Below are 15,593 nucleotides of genomic sequence, written 5' to 3'. Positions count from 1 at the left end.
AACAAATACAAAAGAGTGATCTATCTTTTGAGTGACAGAGGCAAGATACAGATGCCTGTGAATATGACTGTAAATCGGATAGTAGGAAACTGCGAGCTTCCTGTTCAGTTTCAGGCTTGAGGTGAGGGCTCCATTTGGGAATTTAAAGGCACATTTATTAAATGGTTACACTTTACATTGTTGCTATAAACCAGTAGAGGTAATTAAATATATAACGACAACATTTAATGCTTCCATCAAGGCAGGAATCAACAGTATTACAATAAAGGTAAAATGAAGATACTAATGTTAATAAAAGAAACTGTTCATTTAAAGTAAAAGTGTGCCCATTGCATGCTCCCTACTTTAGCTGGTAATTTTATACATGGCTAGAAACACTAAAACTACATCTTAGTTGCTTGTTTATTAGTCCATTAAGAGACAGATATACATGGTTAATGTTTCCTACTAGAGCACAAACTGACACATCTCAAGCATGATTGATTTTTTTTTTTTGCAATAAAAACAAATGATACTTCAATCATTTTAAGCACCGAAGAGCTATAATTTACTGAATCACATTTGAAAGATTTATTAAAGATAAATAAACTGGGAAGAACTTAAAGTGGTCACACTAGTTAACGTTATGCATTAATTAAAATTAACAATGAGCAATACATTTGCTACTGTTTATTTATCTTTGTTAGCGTTATTTAATGAAAATTCAAGCTCAGGTCCATTAAATATTAACAGATACAACTATTGAATTTAGTCATTAGTAAATGTTGAACTTGACAACAACTAGGATTAATAAATGCTTAAGTAGTAGTTTTAACATAATTCCATTGTTAGTTCATGTTAACTAACGTAGTAAACCAATGTTAAGAAATAGAACCTTAAAGGGTTAGTTCACCCAAAAATGAAAATTAAGTCATTAATTACTCACCCCCATGCTGATCCAACCCCGTAAGACCTTCGTTCGTCTTCGGAACACAAATGAAGATATTTTTGATTAAATTTGAGAGCTGTATAACTACCACATTGGCTCCTAAGGGACTGCCTCTTGACGGCCCAGAAAGTCAATGAAGAAAATGTTTAAATATCCCAAGTGACTACCGTGGCTCAACTATAAGTTTATCAAGCGACGCGAATACTTTTTGTGCGAAAAAACAAACAAAAATAACGAGTTTATTCGACTATTTCTTTTCTTCCTTGTAGGCCAGAACGAGACTTCCTTATAGATTTCCACGACGCATGCGCGAGAATTGCGATCTGAAGTAGTGTAAGCGGTGTAAGCAGATCGCAAATCTCGCGCATGCGTCGTGGAAATCTAAGGAATTCTCGTTCTGGCCTACAAGGAAGAAAAGAAATAGTCGAATAAACTCGTTATTTTTGTTTGTTTTTTCGCACAAAAAGTATTCGCGTCGCTTGATAAACTTATAGTTGAGGATATTTAAACATTTTCTTCATTGACTTTCTGGGCCGTCAAGAGGCAGTCCCTTAGGAGCCAATGTGGTAGTTATACAGCTCTCAAATTTAATCAAAAATATCTTCATTTGTGTTCCGAAGACGAACGAAGGTCTTACGGGGTTGGTACAGCATGGGGGTGAGTAATTAATGACTTAATTTTCATTTTTGGGTGAACTAACCCTTTAAGCTGCGTTCACACTACACACGACTTTGTCGCTGCACGTCGTCAGTGCCTGCGCTGGAGGGCGTTCCCCACTACTGGTTGCCTAGAAATGTTTGTGACATTCACGGAAGTTACTGTATGTCAGACAACAAATGCGTTTTATTGATGCTGCAAACAAACATTTTGGAAGAAAAAGTTTAAATATACATGGAATCAAATGCATAATAAAAAAATAAATAAAATGCATAATATTAAAGATGAACGAGACACCATCGCGGCTATTTAACTGCAGCAAACGTGCAAATACCGGTCTATCTGGGTTCCCAAAACCATTCAGTCACGGAGTCAGTACGGTGAACACCACTGTATACACAGAGATGTATCATAAATTATAGGACAGTTTCTGACTGCTATAATGAGCTTCTCGTTCAACTTGCCTTGATCAGACTCAGCACAAGAGTGACGCACTCCATTGACTTCACTCCTATTGGTTGTCGCTCGCAAATATCGCTCTTCATTTGCACAAAGTTAAAAATTTCTCAACTTTGTCGCGTCACTGGACACGCCCCACCAGTCGCGACCGTGCGTGTCACCGGAAGTCGTCCGCTCGCCATTGAAAATGAATGGTATCGTGTCGCTTGGTCGCGTGTAGTGTGAACGCAGCTTTATTGTAAGGTTTTACCACATATTAGCCGCTTTCTGACCAAGTAGTTACAGGAACTTAGTTATAGGAACTCTCCACTTCTAAACAGTTCTAAGAACTACTCTCCCCCCAAACTCGGTTTTGCTGCTTGCGTTCGCACTGGCCAAGTGGCTATAGGAACTGGTAGGAGGGGTAACGCAAGCACGGCGACGGTCTTTATAGGGTCATCACTAGACGTAGCGCGGCCACATACAATAACAACAAACCAGCATGGAGGAGGCTATTGCAATGTTCCTGTTCTGCCTTGCCGGGACCTTAATAACGGAGAACGAACGGCGGCGTTTAAAAATTATGCTTGAGTTCTGTACAGAGAAACACAGAAGACGAAGACTCCAGCGTAATATGATATTAAGTAATATGATGGAAGAAGATAAAAGAGCAGAGCGCAGGAGGCAAACAAAACGACGGGTAAGTTTAGCTAGCATTAGCAATCAGCTGGTTGAATGCGTTATGTTTGTCTTAATCCTCGTTGTAATGTTTTGCAAAAACAAACAGCGTATGGCAGACAACGTGTTGACAGTGGGCATGACTTACAAGTTGAACCAATCAACGTAGACCTAGGGAAAGGGAACTAAAAAAGTCCTCAGTCTAGACTAGGTACTGAAATAGTAATAGGAGCTACGGTCTGAGGAACTAAAAAATCCCCAATTTAGTCCGGTCGGAACACAAGAAAAAAAGGGTTATAGGAACGTTAGGTTCTAGGAACTGCAAAAGTCCCCCCGGTCGGAAAGCGGCTATAGATATCAGTATAGTTGATAAATGCTACCACGTGCAAATAATAGTAATCATTTTTTATATTTCTATACAACTTTAAGGAGAACTTGGCTCACTTTCTCAACTTTGGGCAAGCCTTTTTTAAATGTTTTCCAAGACTACCATATCGGCTGAAAGTTTTCCCACATGAAGGGCAGAGGTACGGCTTCTCTCCAGTGTGCACTCGCTCATGCACTTTCAGGCCTGATGACTGAGTGAAACTCTTTTCACAGTGTGAACACTTGTAAGGTTTTTCTCCAGTATGGATCCGTTCATGCACTTTCAGTTCTGCAGCTCTAGCAAAGGTTTTCCCACAGTCCAAGCACTCGTAGGGTTTCTCACCAATATGTGTTTTCTGATGGTCTTTAAAACCATGGAGCCACAGAAAACTCTTCCCACAAAAAGAACACACGTAACGTCTCTCATCTTCATGGATCCTCATGTGTGTCTTTAAGTGAACGGCCAAGAAAAACTTCTTATCACAGCGCTCACAGCTAAATGGTCTTTCTCCAGTGTGAGACAGTAAGTGAGTTTTGAGATTGCAGGCCTCTGAAAATCTCCTGCCACACTCAGAGCACTGGTGTAATTTCTCTCCAGAATGAACCTTCATGTGAACCTTTAAGGTGCTCTGTTGTGTGAAACTCTTCCCACACAACATGCATGCGAAAGGCCTTTCTCCCGTGTGAGTTTTTGCGTGTTCCCTAAGAACTTCTTTTTGTTTGTAACTCTTTCCGCACTGAGGGCAGGTAAAAGGCCTCTCTCTAGAGTGAATCCTTATGTGCCTCTTAAGCTCTCCTGAACTTGGGAAACTCTTTCCACATTGCCGGCAGGTGAAAGGCCTCTCACCTGTGTGAATTCGTAAGTGCCTCTTAAGTCCTCCTGAATTAGTGAAACTCTTGCTACACTGAGGGCATGTGAAAGGCCTCTCACCTGTGTGAATCCTAAAGTGATCCTTAAGGCTTCCTTTGCATGTGAAACTCTTGGCACACTGAGGGCAGGTGTACGGTCTCTCACCTGTGTGGATTACCATGTGAACCTCAAGGTGTCCTTTACGTGTGAAACTCTTTTCACACTGAGAGCAGGCAAAAGAGCTTTTAGCTTCAGTTCTTTTTTGCGAAACGTTCTTTTCAGTCTCTGAGCAACTTGAAGACTTTTCCCTCATTTTTAATTTATGAGTCTTCTTCTTCACCCCATTCAGTTCTCGACTTTCATCTTTCACTTCCATTGGGTCTAAAATGAACATAGTGAACAAAAAAAAACTATTTAAGGATAACAAACGGATAAAGAACTAAACAAAATAATCCCAAATAGATTGACATTTGATGTGTTCCATTCTATCAGATAAGGATGATCAATGATTTATGAATATTAGGGCTGTCAAAATGAACATGTAAACGTTCACAGAAGAGAACGCAGTGCAGTACTGGTGCGTTTCTGTGAATCTCCTGTCCGTGTGACACACACACACAACACCCGTTTTTCCACGCGCCTAGTGTATGTTTTCAATTGTTTTCAATGGGAGCGCCGTGTTTTTTAAATGCTATGAGCGTAAAGGGGCTTTCACACAGGATGCGGAATGCGCTGCACTATGAAACCCATTTATTTCAATGGCTTGCGCTGCGCGAAGACGTTTTGTTGCTGCGTCGACCAAACCGCAAGCGCAGCGGTGCGCACTATTGACTTGCTCGCGAGCACGCCGCAGTCAAAGTTCAAAATAGTTTAACTTTTGCCGCTGTGCTCTGTGACGATTATCAGCGCGGCCAATAGAACATAGAAACAAACACGGAAATCAAAATGGATGAATGTACTGTCGGAATTTCCTGAGCTGTACGATACAATTTTGACATCGTCAGAAAAGCTGTGTCATGGAGACATATCTCCATTCAAGTTGGCTTGTCCAGTGTGTTTTAATGTATATCTTCCTTTGTTGTCAGATTTAATGTTTGAATAAATGTTACCTGAAAAAAAAGAACTGAGCTCATGATTTGTGTGTTGACTTCGATGTTATATGTGTACATGCACACACACATATATATATATATATATACATATATAATATCATATGGCATAGCGCAGCGCAAATCACATTGTATCTGAAGGGCAACGTGTGTGAAAGCCCCCTCAAGCGCCGAGCGCCCAGCGTTTTTTACTGGTCGCCAAGAGTTGAAAAATTTTCAACTTTGAATAAAAAGCAGCGCTCATCACTGTCACTTTTTACCCAGCCGTCCAATCACAGTGGAAGAAGGACGGGACTAAACCACACTGACCAACTGCCACCTTCTGTACGACATCAACCAGAAGAGCTAACCGAACAAAATGGATAAAAACAATTACATTTTAGTATGAAACAAATTATCTGCGAAATCAGTTTCAAGTAAACTGTGCTGCGGATATTCTGTATCATAGCAACATAACGTCTGGCAACATGACGTCTGGTATCATGGCATTTATTATAATGGGTTTATGTGGAGATTGTTTTAAATTTACAAAAATTAAAAGCTATTAAATTTTTAAAAGCATAATATATGTTAAGAGACATCAGCAACAGTGTTGGTATCGCAGATACTGGCCTTCTTTAGTAAAAAGACCAAATATTAAATGTGAAAATATTACAATATAACAGTAGATTAAAAACTTTAATGTTAGGTAGGATTAATAATCACAATTAATTACAGAATAATTTGCAATTAACTTTTTTATGGGTTGACAGTACTAACAATTACACATTTTTATGCCATTTTGCAACTCTGATGCTTTACATTGACTTTAATGTTTACAATTTATTAATCAAGAATGACCACTAACCTCTTTGTTCCTCCGTGTCTTCATCTTTCATTCTGCATGATTCTGTCTCACTCATGTCTTCACTTTCCTCTTTAACAACCTCCATCTTTACAGGAGACTTTCGCGTCTTCGTCACGTTTCAAATTATAATATCAACGGAAAGAAAGTAAACAACGAAATATACCAATCTGTTCCACGTGATTAGGCATTTCACGAAAAGAAAAATCAATGTAAATTCCGATATTTACAAGAACTCAACAAATATAGACAAGCATTACAATATTAGAATCGAGAATAAAATCCATTAGTAAAGTAATTATCCGGAATAGTAATGTCTATTGTTTACTTTTGTAAAACATAAATCATTTAATGTAATTTTGTCCACCTTACAGGCTTATTATTCTCAACCGATTTTCAGCAGAGCTGGCGGCGCAGCCCTAGTGACGTCACTGGCAAGCGACCGAGGCACTTCTAAATAACGGCGGTTTGCAAACTAAAACAGTTCATTGCTGCCACCGTCTGTTAGCCAAGACTAGAAATAGAAAAAGACAGTAAAAGACTAAACGAGAAACAGGACATATCAGTCAAAAATGGACAAATTAGTGAAAAAAAAAAAAATAATCTTTTTAAGTTTCCAGAAAAATTCTCCAGAAAATGTCCCACTTGCTAATAAGAAAAACATACAAAAACATATAGGCTAGAGCGTGATTAAATATTACCCAACCCTCTATACTGCTACTTGGCCAGAGATACAATCTCAACACAGTGTGGCAGTGTTGCAACTCACTTAATTGTTGGGGCTACAGGTCACTATGCTTGAACTTTGACCTGAGTGGTGTTGAATTGTAGAAAACACTGTATTGCAGTACAAACAGCTTCAGATGGAGATAGGAGAAGATTCTGATCAGAAGTACACTCCTGCAGACTGAACTGCTTGACCACAAGCTGTTGCTCAATGCTACAGCAATTAAAACAGACCTTTTTTTAAATGAAATAAAAAATGTATTGAAATAAAGAAGAAACTATAAACTTCAAGGTGAAAGTATTTATTATGCATTTGTTTTCGTACAAAAATGAAAGTGATAGTAGCGCATCAAATCTCCGTCCAGCCTCCTATCTCTTACGTCTGTTGAATTATTGTGTCCAAACTTGGCCTTCACCTGTAGAATAGATTAAAGTAGGCTTGTGCTTTAACTTCAGTGTCAGTGAAGGAGATTTATCAGTGAGGGAGGGCAGCGTAGACTTTGAAACCAAAAAATAATCAATCGTCCTTTAACTGCACAGAGAGTGAGATTACATATAATTCTTTTAAAACGCATAATCTCTTCCTACAGGTAATTCTGCATCATGTATTGATGGCCCAAATTTGAGATGCAAGACAATTATATAGTGGATAAAAGTAACAAGTTGCATTTCATTGTATAATCATTGGACTACTAGACAAAGTATTGCATCACTATCCAAATTGATACAAAATGTTACTTTACTGTTATTAATAGTAAGATGGAACCCATACATTCACACTTCTGATGATATGTACAGTTATACGTATATGTACAGACATACCGATAAACATCACACATCTAATGAGATTATTTCCAAGGACAAAATTATGTAATAATTATATAGAATAAATTCTATAGAAAATTTTGCAGTGAAAAAATAAATATGTGAGATGAAGTCAAGCTGTAGACAATTTCTGATAAGAAGTAATGACTGCTCTGTATCATATTCATAACAATGCTTTACAGTCATGCATATTCACTTCACACCCAGTGGATTCTCATGAAAAGCACAAGTGTGCTGAAAACGTCTGTTTACATGAAATAAATCTTGTCTATTTTTTTTACTATTTCTAAAGTGCCTCACAGTTATAGCCTGTATTCTAGACAATGATTGATTGGAACTTTCTATTGTAAGCGCTTCTTGTGTTGTTGCCCCCATAAGATGAATCATTGTATGTATTCCTCATTTGTAAATCCCTTTGGTCTGCTAAATAAATATAAAAGGAAGAGTAAATCAGTGTATTGCTAAAAGTACTCTAGTGTACTTCCACAATCCAAGCACACATAGGTGTTTTCTGATTGGCCACAAACAATATTCCCACATAAAAGGGAGAGAAAAGATGCATTTGACTGGCTGTGAGTTATTCAAATGTCTGAATGTACACATACACACTTTCACATCACTTTTCTTCCATCTTACAAAAGGACACCGATTACAATAGCACTCTTTTCAGTTCTTACTATGACCAAAATGACATTTTAAAATATGATAGAGGATATAAGAATGAATAAAAGGCTTATATCGACATTGTTTGACTAATGATGTGCAAAAAAAATAGTCATTGACAATATTACCATTCTCTTAGAGCATCCCTAGTAATTTCGTAGCATTTCACAGAAATACATCTCACTTAACATTCCGGCCTAAATGTCCAAAAATGCTTTTTGGAGGATATTCTGTCAAGTATTTGACTTGAAGTTAGAGCTGCATGATTAATCGTTTAAAGATCTCCAAACACCCACGCGATCTCATTCCTAAACGACGATGATTCGCCTGTGTCAATGATTCGCGACACATTCAGATTTGTGTTGGCGCTGCCGCTGATCCAGAGAGAGCAGTTGTCATGTGTGAAACAGCTTCACAAAGTCTTTTCAACCACACAATATTATCACAGAAATACTGGGATAAAAAGTTTATAGTTTGGATATAAACACTTCTGATCAAAATAGAGCAAATCAACTTTGGCAAGTAACTAGGCAGTTCAAATAACAATTTGTGTCATTGAATCAATTCACTGAAACCATTTTTAAAAATAATGAATTCAAATTAATTAAACCTTTTAAAAAAGACTGCAGCAATTAACATTTTGTCAGAACCTCTAGTAAATTACATGTTATTACGTTATTGTGTTGTAATATTTAGAATCGTGATTCTCAATTTATCAAGGACAGTGCAGCTCTACTTCAAGGTGAACTTTTGCTCAGTTTCTCAACTTTGGGCAAGCATTTTTTAAATGCTTCCCTAGATTTCCATATCGGCTGAAAGTCTTCCCACATGAAGGGCAGAGGTACGGCTTCTCTCCAGTGTGCACTCGCTCGTGAATTTTCAGGGCTCCTGACTGAGTGAAACTCTTTTCACAGTGTGAACACTTGTACGGTTTTTCTCCAGTATGGATCCGTTCATGCACTTTCAGTTCACCGGCTCTAATAAAAGTGCTTCCACAGTCCAAGCACTCGTAGGGTTTCTCACCAATATGTGTTTTCTGATGGTCTTTAAACCCGTTAAGCCACAGAAAACTCTTCCCACAAAAAGAACACACGTAACGCTTTTCTTCTTCGTGAATCCTCATGTGTGTCTTTAAGTGAACGGCCAAGAAAAACTTCTTATCACAGCGCTCACAGCTAAATGGTCTTTCTCCAGTGTGAGACAGTAAGTGAGTTTTGAGATTACCGGCTTCTGCAAATCTCCTGCCACACTCAGAGCACTGGTGTAATTTCTCTCCAGAATGAACCTTCATGTGCCTTTTCAAGCTTCGTTGATGTGTGAAACTCTTCCCACACAACATGCATGCAAAAAGCTTCTCTCCAGAATGAATTTTGGTGTGTTCCTTCAGACCTTCCTTTTGCGTGAAACTCTTTCCGCACTGAGGGCAGGAGAAAGGCTTTTCACCGGAGTGAATTCGCAAGTGCCTCTTAAGGTCTCCTGAACTTGTAAAACACTTTTCGCACTGAGAGCATGTGAACGGCTTCTCTCCAGTGTGAATCCGTAAGTGCCTCTTAAGGTCTTCTTGACGTGCAAAACTCCATCCACACTGAGGGCATGTGAAAGGCTTCTCTCCAGAGTGGATTTTGAAGTGATCCTTAAGGCTTCCTTTGCATGTGAAACTCTTGGCACACTGAGGGCAGGTGTACAGTCTCTCACCTGTGTGGATTATCATGTGAATCTTCAGATGTCCTTTGCGTGTGAAACTCTTTCCACACTGAGAGCAAGTAAAAGAGTTTTTGGCGTCTGTTTTCTGCGCTGTTTCTTGTGAAAGATTATTATCATTCTCTGACCAACTACAAGACTGTTCTTCATTCATGAGTCGATGAGATTCCTTGTTTAGATCTTTCTTCTTCTCCATTTTCAGTTCTTTATGTTCCTTTTTCACTTCTATCAGGCCTAAAACATGTTTAATTTTCCAAATCAATTCAAGAATGACACATTAAAATGCAATCTAACAATTTCACAGCTAACGGGCAAACATTCTCAGAACTTATACAAACCTTATGGTTTTCTCAAAGTTATGAACAAACGTTCTTCCAATAACGTTCATAGAACATTCGTCAAAACGCTAGCACAAAAATATATGTATATATCATTAATGGAACTTTTTTTCTTAAATGTATGCTTGTCTAACTTTAAAAAAAATAATAATCCTAATTGGCACAGAAGGATCAATCAAATTTAACATTCCAATAATGTTAGCAAAATTATGAATGCAATATTCCCTGAAAGGGATACTTCACCCAAAAATGAAAATTCTGTCATTCATTTCTTACCCTCATGTTGTTCCAAACCCGTAAGACTTTCATTCATCTTAGGAACACAAATGAAGATGTTTTGAATAAACCTACTTTATTGGTACTTGCTGAAGCTCAAACGTGCTGCGTAACACAAGAATGAACGCCATTGGCTCTTGCAAAAGCTCAAACGTGCTGTGTAACATGAGAATGAACCTCATTGGTTATTGCTGAAGCTCAAACGTGCTGCGAAACACGAGAATGAACTTCATTGATTCTTGCTGAAGTTCGTACGTGATGCGTAACATGAGAATAAACCTCATTGGTTCTTGCTGAAGCTCAAACGTGATTCGTAACACGAGAATGAACCTCATTGGTTCTTGCTGAAGCTCAAATGTGATGCGTAACATGAGAATAAACCTCATTGGTTCTTGCTGAAGCTCAAACGTGATTCGTAACACGAGAATGAACCTCATTGGTTCTTGCTGAAGCTCAAATGTGATGCGTAACATGAGAATGAACCTCATTGGTTCTTGCTGAAGCTTCAACGTGATGCGTAACACAAGAATAAACCTCATTGGTTCTTACAAAAGCTCAAACGTGCTGCACAACACGAGTGAAACTCATTGGTTCTTGCACGTCAAGCAAACATGCTTAAGCTTCCGTTTATCATAACTGATTTGTGGGTGGATGAATGTTTATATGTGAATAAACGCCTAAAATCAATCTGTTAACTCAAGGGACAGAAGCTCTCAGTTTTCATCAAAAATATCTTCAGTTGTGTTCTGAAGACGAATGAAAGCCTTATGGGTTTGGAATGACATGAAGGTGAATAATTACAAAATTTTAATTTTTGGATTGACTATACGTTTAACATTTATATAACCAATAAAAAATGTGTTTTAAAGCATGTTTTTAAAGCAAAAATGTTTTGAACGTTCAGAGAAACAGAAATAAATTTTAAGTTTTAAGAACATTGGCAAAACGTTCTTTGAACATGTTTTTGTTATAGCTGGGTTAATGCCATCTGATCTGTTATGAACATTTATGCATTTTGTAACATTTTCACTAAAACACATTCATTCTTTCATTTAACATCTCCTGTGAACTGTTCCAATAATGTATTCATCGGTCATTAATGAAGAATCAAGAATTGACACCAACCTCTTTGTTCCTCAGTATCTTGATTTTCCATTCTGCATGTTTCTGCATGACTTGTGTCTTCTCTTTCCTCTGTAAACTCCATCTGTACAATAATGTCACTCAGATCTCAGCTGGGGGTTTACTGCTTGTTTGGAAAGGAGAATTGTCACGTTTGAGATTATGTACAAATTTGAATGGAATGATCAAAGCTAAATAAATATGCAAAATAAATCCCTTTTCTATAATAACACTCATAAATGTTGCGCCATTTGAAAGAGACCAACAGCACTTTACAAAAAGCATTACAATAGCACATATCATGGCGATAATCTACGTTCACATTACATTACGCTAAATGCAGTAATACGGCCGTGTTGTTTCAGAACATTTGTAAATAACATGAACTATTTCAAAGGTTTCGTAACTATTTATACACCTTAAACAGTAAACACAACACAAATTTCACAGCAGTCTGAGTGCGCCCGCCGCAGCTCGCGTGACGTCATTTCAACTACGTAGCAAAATAAAGGTCTTTAGGAAATAATCCAACATGTAAGCCAGATGGTTATGGTGACATATAATTAAAAGCTACATTTTTTTATCCAGTTGTATGTTGATATGTCAGCGTTATAAGAGCATACAATGTAATTTTTAGTCTATACGGTCTTTTTTTCCCAACGTCCTCACTCCATCCCTGTAGGTGGCGGAAATGCACCGAGATCAGTTTACAAACCTCTATAAAATATATAAAGAATTAGAAATACGTTTTTCGCATATTAGCAAGAGGAGCAATGCTTTGTAAAACATCTCCGATCTGGATAAGCGACAGAGATCGATCCGTTTCAAGATGTGATAGTGTTGGCTTATCATAAGCTCGGACGTAAAAAACGTAAACAAACGCCGCACGTGCTTTTAGCGCGTAGTTGATGTGTATGAGTTGGCATTCAGGCCAATAAATGGAACGAATATTTTCATCTCCGTAGTGGCTAAGTCTCGTTACCAAACAAACAGGAAAAGAACAGGTGTAACAGCTTATACTTGATTAAGTTTGCATCATTGCTCGTTATGTTCCAGTGTATTACTGTGAAGCAGCTTGGAAACAATCTGATATCTGTCTAGCATTCTCGTAAAGATGGAGTTTATTAAAGATGAGAGTGATGCAGAGGCATGCAGAGTGAGAGATGAAGATACTGACGAACAAATAGGTTGGTGAGTTTTCATTAATGAAACGGTGTTAAGTTTAAATAGAGTTGTTTTATGCAGTAGTGGAGACTGGGGAGTTTTGTCCATCCATTGCTCTCAGTGTTTTTGCCCTGTCTCTAACTCACATGTGCATGAATACTTTGTTAAATGCTCTTTCTCACAATTGTTTTTGTATCAGCCCCACACCCCATTTCAATTGGAGCATTAATTCAAAGGGTAAACATGGGAGGAATTCCATTTTAATTTCAAGTTACGAAATACTGAACTAATATATCAATATGAAATATTTAAAGATTAAAAACAGCAGTCTCACGGTTGTGGCAAATGTCAATTGCTAGTTGGTCTGCAGCATTATTATTTTTTAAATATATTTTTAAACGATAAATGCAGATGCACATACATATTCTGTCATACATAAAACCTACACTTGTAACATTAAATTATAGTATAGCTGGTTAAACTGTTTCTCCTTACCATTTGATACAACACTCCCTATAGTGTATCCTATATAGTGTGGTTACCTATACTAAAATATAGTATACTGTAGGTATCCTATATTTGTGTTATCCTATAGTGTGGTCACCTATACTAAAATAACATTGCTAAAGGGATAGTTCACCCCAAAATGAAACATTTTGTCATAATTTGCTCACCCTCATTTCGTTTCTTTCTTTCATCTTCGGAACACAAATGAAGATTTTTGATGAAATCTGAGAGCTTTCTGTCCCTCCATAGACAGCTGCGCAACTGACACTCGGACAAAGTTCATAAAGAGATCGTAAAACTAATCCATATGAATTGAGTGGTTTAGTCCAAATTGCCTGAAGAGACACGATCACTATATGATGAACAGATTGAATTTAGGCTTTTATTCACATATAAACATTCTCCAACTCGCACATCAGTTGTGGTAAACAGAAGCTCAAGTATGTTCACTTTACGTGTGAGAACCAATGAGGTTCATTCTCGTGTTACGCGGGTTTGGTTGAGCTTCTGTTCATGTCCGCTAATCAATGTTTAATAAAAGCTTAAACTCAATCTGTTCTCAGTCTCTTTAGAAAACCTTTGGACTAAACCAATGTATTCGTATGGATTAGTTTTACGATCTCTTTACGAATTTTTTAAAGCGTCAAAGTGATAGTTGAGGAGCTGTCTTTGCAGAGTACAGAAAGCTCTCAGATTTATCAAAAAGATCTTCATTTGTGTTACGAAGATGAATGGAAGTCTTACATGTTCGGAACAACGTGAGGGTGAATAATTAGTGACAGAATTAAAATTTGGGGGGTAAATTATCCTTTTAAAAATTTGAGGACAGATACTGCTGCTTTATGCCATTAAGCTTGGATCATTGTTATTTTTGATTTCACCTTTTGTGTATTGATTTTTGACCGTATTCTGTTTTCTTTTTAGACCCGGTGCAAGTGAAAGATGAAAGTCAAGTGAATGACACACAGGAGACACATCTGTATCAAGAAGCTCGTTTCAGAAGTGGAGACAAATCTTTAAGTTGTTCAGAAACGAAACAGAATCTCTCACAAAAAGCGAAGCGGAGAACAGAAGCCCACAGTTGTTTCACCTGCCCTGAGTGTGGAAAGAGTTTCACACATAAAGGACACTTCAATGAACACGTCAAAATTCACTCCGGAGTGAAGCCCTTCACCTGCCCTCATTGTGAAAAGAGTTTCACGTGTAAAGGGCACCTCAAAAGGCACGTACGGATTCACACCGGAGAGAGGCCGTACACGTGCAGTCAGTGTGGAAAGGGTTTCAAATGTGCGACGAACCTCAAAGATCATCAGCGCTCGCACTCCGGAGAAAGGCCGTTTAAGTGTGATCAGTGTGGTAAAAGTTTTATTTTGGCATCATGCCTAAAGGCCCACATAAAAATTCATACAAATGAGAAGCCTTACGTGTGTGCTGTGTGTGGAAAGGGCTTTTTGCGCTTGGGCTGTTTTAATGATCACCAGAAAATCCACACCGGCGAGAGATCTCATATATGTTTTGAGTGTGGAGACACGTTTACTAGATCCAGTGCGTTGAAACAGCACCAAAAAATCCACACTGGAGAAAAACCTTTCAAGTGTTCATATTGCGGAAAGGGTTTCACTCATTCTGGAGCCCTGAAAAGACACGAGCGAGTGCACACTGGAGAGAGGCCGTATCACTGCACTGCGTGTGGGAGGACTTTCACCCAATCCAGTGATCTACAGAATCATATAAGAAAGCCTTGTCCAATGTTGTCACACAGTGAGCAAAGTTCATCTTCAGTTGCAGTTTAAAAAACAGTGAGAAGTTGCAGTTGTGTTGAATGAGCTTTACAAAACAAACTTTTCCTTTTGAAAAGGAGGGTGTGTTGTCGCTGTCAGATGCCACATGTTTAAAGGAACTATTTTCTTTGATTGGAGTAGAAATGCTATTAATTGGACTGTTAAGGCACCACGATTCTTTTCTTTTCAGTTGTCGTACCGGTAGTTACTCGATCGGTCTGTCTGAAAATATTTCAAGAAATGAAGTTAATTTGGTAATTTCATTTTTTTAACTGTGGGTAAGGGTTATGTTTGAATAGGGTAGCTTGTCTCGTACAGTCTCTTCTAATCGAAGGCAGACACTAACGTGTAGTGTGGTGACCACATGCCATTTCCAGAAATAAAAAAGCTACACTAATCTTCTACTGTGTGTGATTTATTTAATGAGCACAGAAGCGGTTTATGTCAGTAGGAAAGGAGTAGTTCACTTTTAAAAAAACTTTTGCTGATAATTTACTCACCCCCATGTCATCCAAGATGTCCACGTCTTTCTTTCTTCAGTCAAAGAGAAATTGGTTTTTGAGGTTTTTGATGAAATCATTCCAGGATTTTCTCCATATAATGGACTTCATTGGGAACCA

General features: G+C 38.0%; 3 protein-coding genes across 3 annotated transcripts; 1 reads left to right on the top strand and 2 right to left on the bottom strand.

Annotated features, from left to right (window-relative positions):
- Nucleotides 1-3,062: 3,062 nt before the first annotated feature.
- On the bottom strand, nt 3,063-6,440 carry LOC120468749 (uncharacterized). Its single transcript, XM_039657328.2, has 2 exons — nt 5,874-6,440; nt 3,063-4,298 (listed from the first exon to the last, which is right to left on the bottom strand). Exons 1-2 carry the CDS (start codon nt 5,956-5,958, stop codon nt 3,142-3,144), a joined length of 1,242 nt encoding a protein of 413 aa, XP_039513262.1. The 5' UTR covers nt 5,959-6,440; the 3' UTR covers nt 3,063-3,141.
- A 442-nt stretch (nt 6,441-6,882) lies between these two features.
- LOC120468747 (uncharacterized) lies at nt 6,883-12,221 on the bottom strand. Its single transcript, XM_039657325.2, has 3 exons — nt 11,940-12,221; nt 11,525-11,645; nt 6,883-10,019 (listed from the first exon to the last, which is right to left on the bottom strand). The coding sequence occupies exons 2-3, from the start codon at nt 11,604-11,606 to the stop codon at nt 8,839-8,841; spliced, it is 1,263 nt and encodes a 420-aa protein (XP_039513259.2). The 5' UTR covers nt 11,607-11,645; nt 11,940-12,221; the 3' UTR covers nt 6,883-8,838.
- A 49-nt stretch (nt 12,222-12,270) lies between these two features.
- Nucleotides 12,271-15,370, top strand: LOC120468752 (uncharacterized). The gene is made up of 2 exons (XM_039657331.2): nt 12,271-12,708; nt 14,117-15,370. Exons 1-2 carry the CDS (start codon nt 12,636-12,638, stop codon nt 14,983-14,985), a joined length of 942 nt encoding a protein of 313 aa, XP_039513265.1. The 5' UTR covers nt 12,271-12,635; the 3' UTR covers nt 14,986-15,370.
- The last annotated feature ends 223 nt before the right edge of the window (nt 15,371-15,593 follow it).

This window comes from Pimephales promelas, chromosome 5, assembly GCF_988280905.1.
Source record: "Pimephales promelas chromosome 5, fPimPro1.hap1.1, whole genome shotgun sequence".
NCBI lineage: Eukaryota > Metazoa > Chordata > Actinopteri > Cypriniformes > Leuciscidae > Pimephales > Pimephales promelas.
Note: the sequence above shows the minus strand (reverse complement) of the source record. Positions and strands in the feature narration are given on the sequence as shown.

What these genes read in the sequence shown, in the direction of transcription:
- LOC120468749 (XM_039657328.2), bottom strand. Translation starts at nt 5,958, where the DNA reads ATGGAGGTTGTTAAAGAGGAAAGTGAAGACATGAGTGAGACAGAATCA. An exon ending in AGACACGGAGGAACAAAGAG is followed by an intron (nt 4,299 to 5,873) that starts GTTAGTGGTCAT and finishes TGTTCATTTTAG; the next exon opens with ACCCAATGGAAGTGAAAGAT.
- LOC120468747 (XM_039657325.2), bottom strand. Translation starts at nt 11,606, where the DNA reads ATGGAGTTTACAGAGGAAAGAGAAGACACAAGTCATGCAGAAACATGC. An exon ending in AGATACTGAGGAACAAAGAG is followed by an intron (nt 10,020 to 11,524) that starts GTTGGTGTCAAT and finishes AACATGTTTTAG; the next exon opens with GCCTGATAGAAGTGAAAAAG.
- LOC120468752 (XM_039657331.2), top strand. Translation starts at nt 12,636, where the DNA reads ATGGAGTTTATTAAAGATGAGAGTGATGCAGAGGCATGCAGAGTGAGA. An exon ending in AGATACTGACGAACAAATAG is followed by an intron (nt 12,709 to 14,116) that starts GTTGGTGAGTTT and finishes TTTTCTTTTTAG; the next exon opens with ACCCGGTGCAAGTGAAAGAT.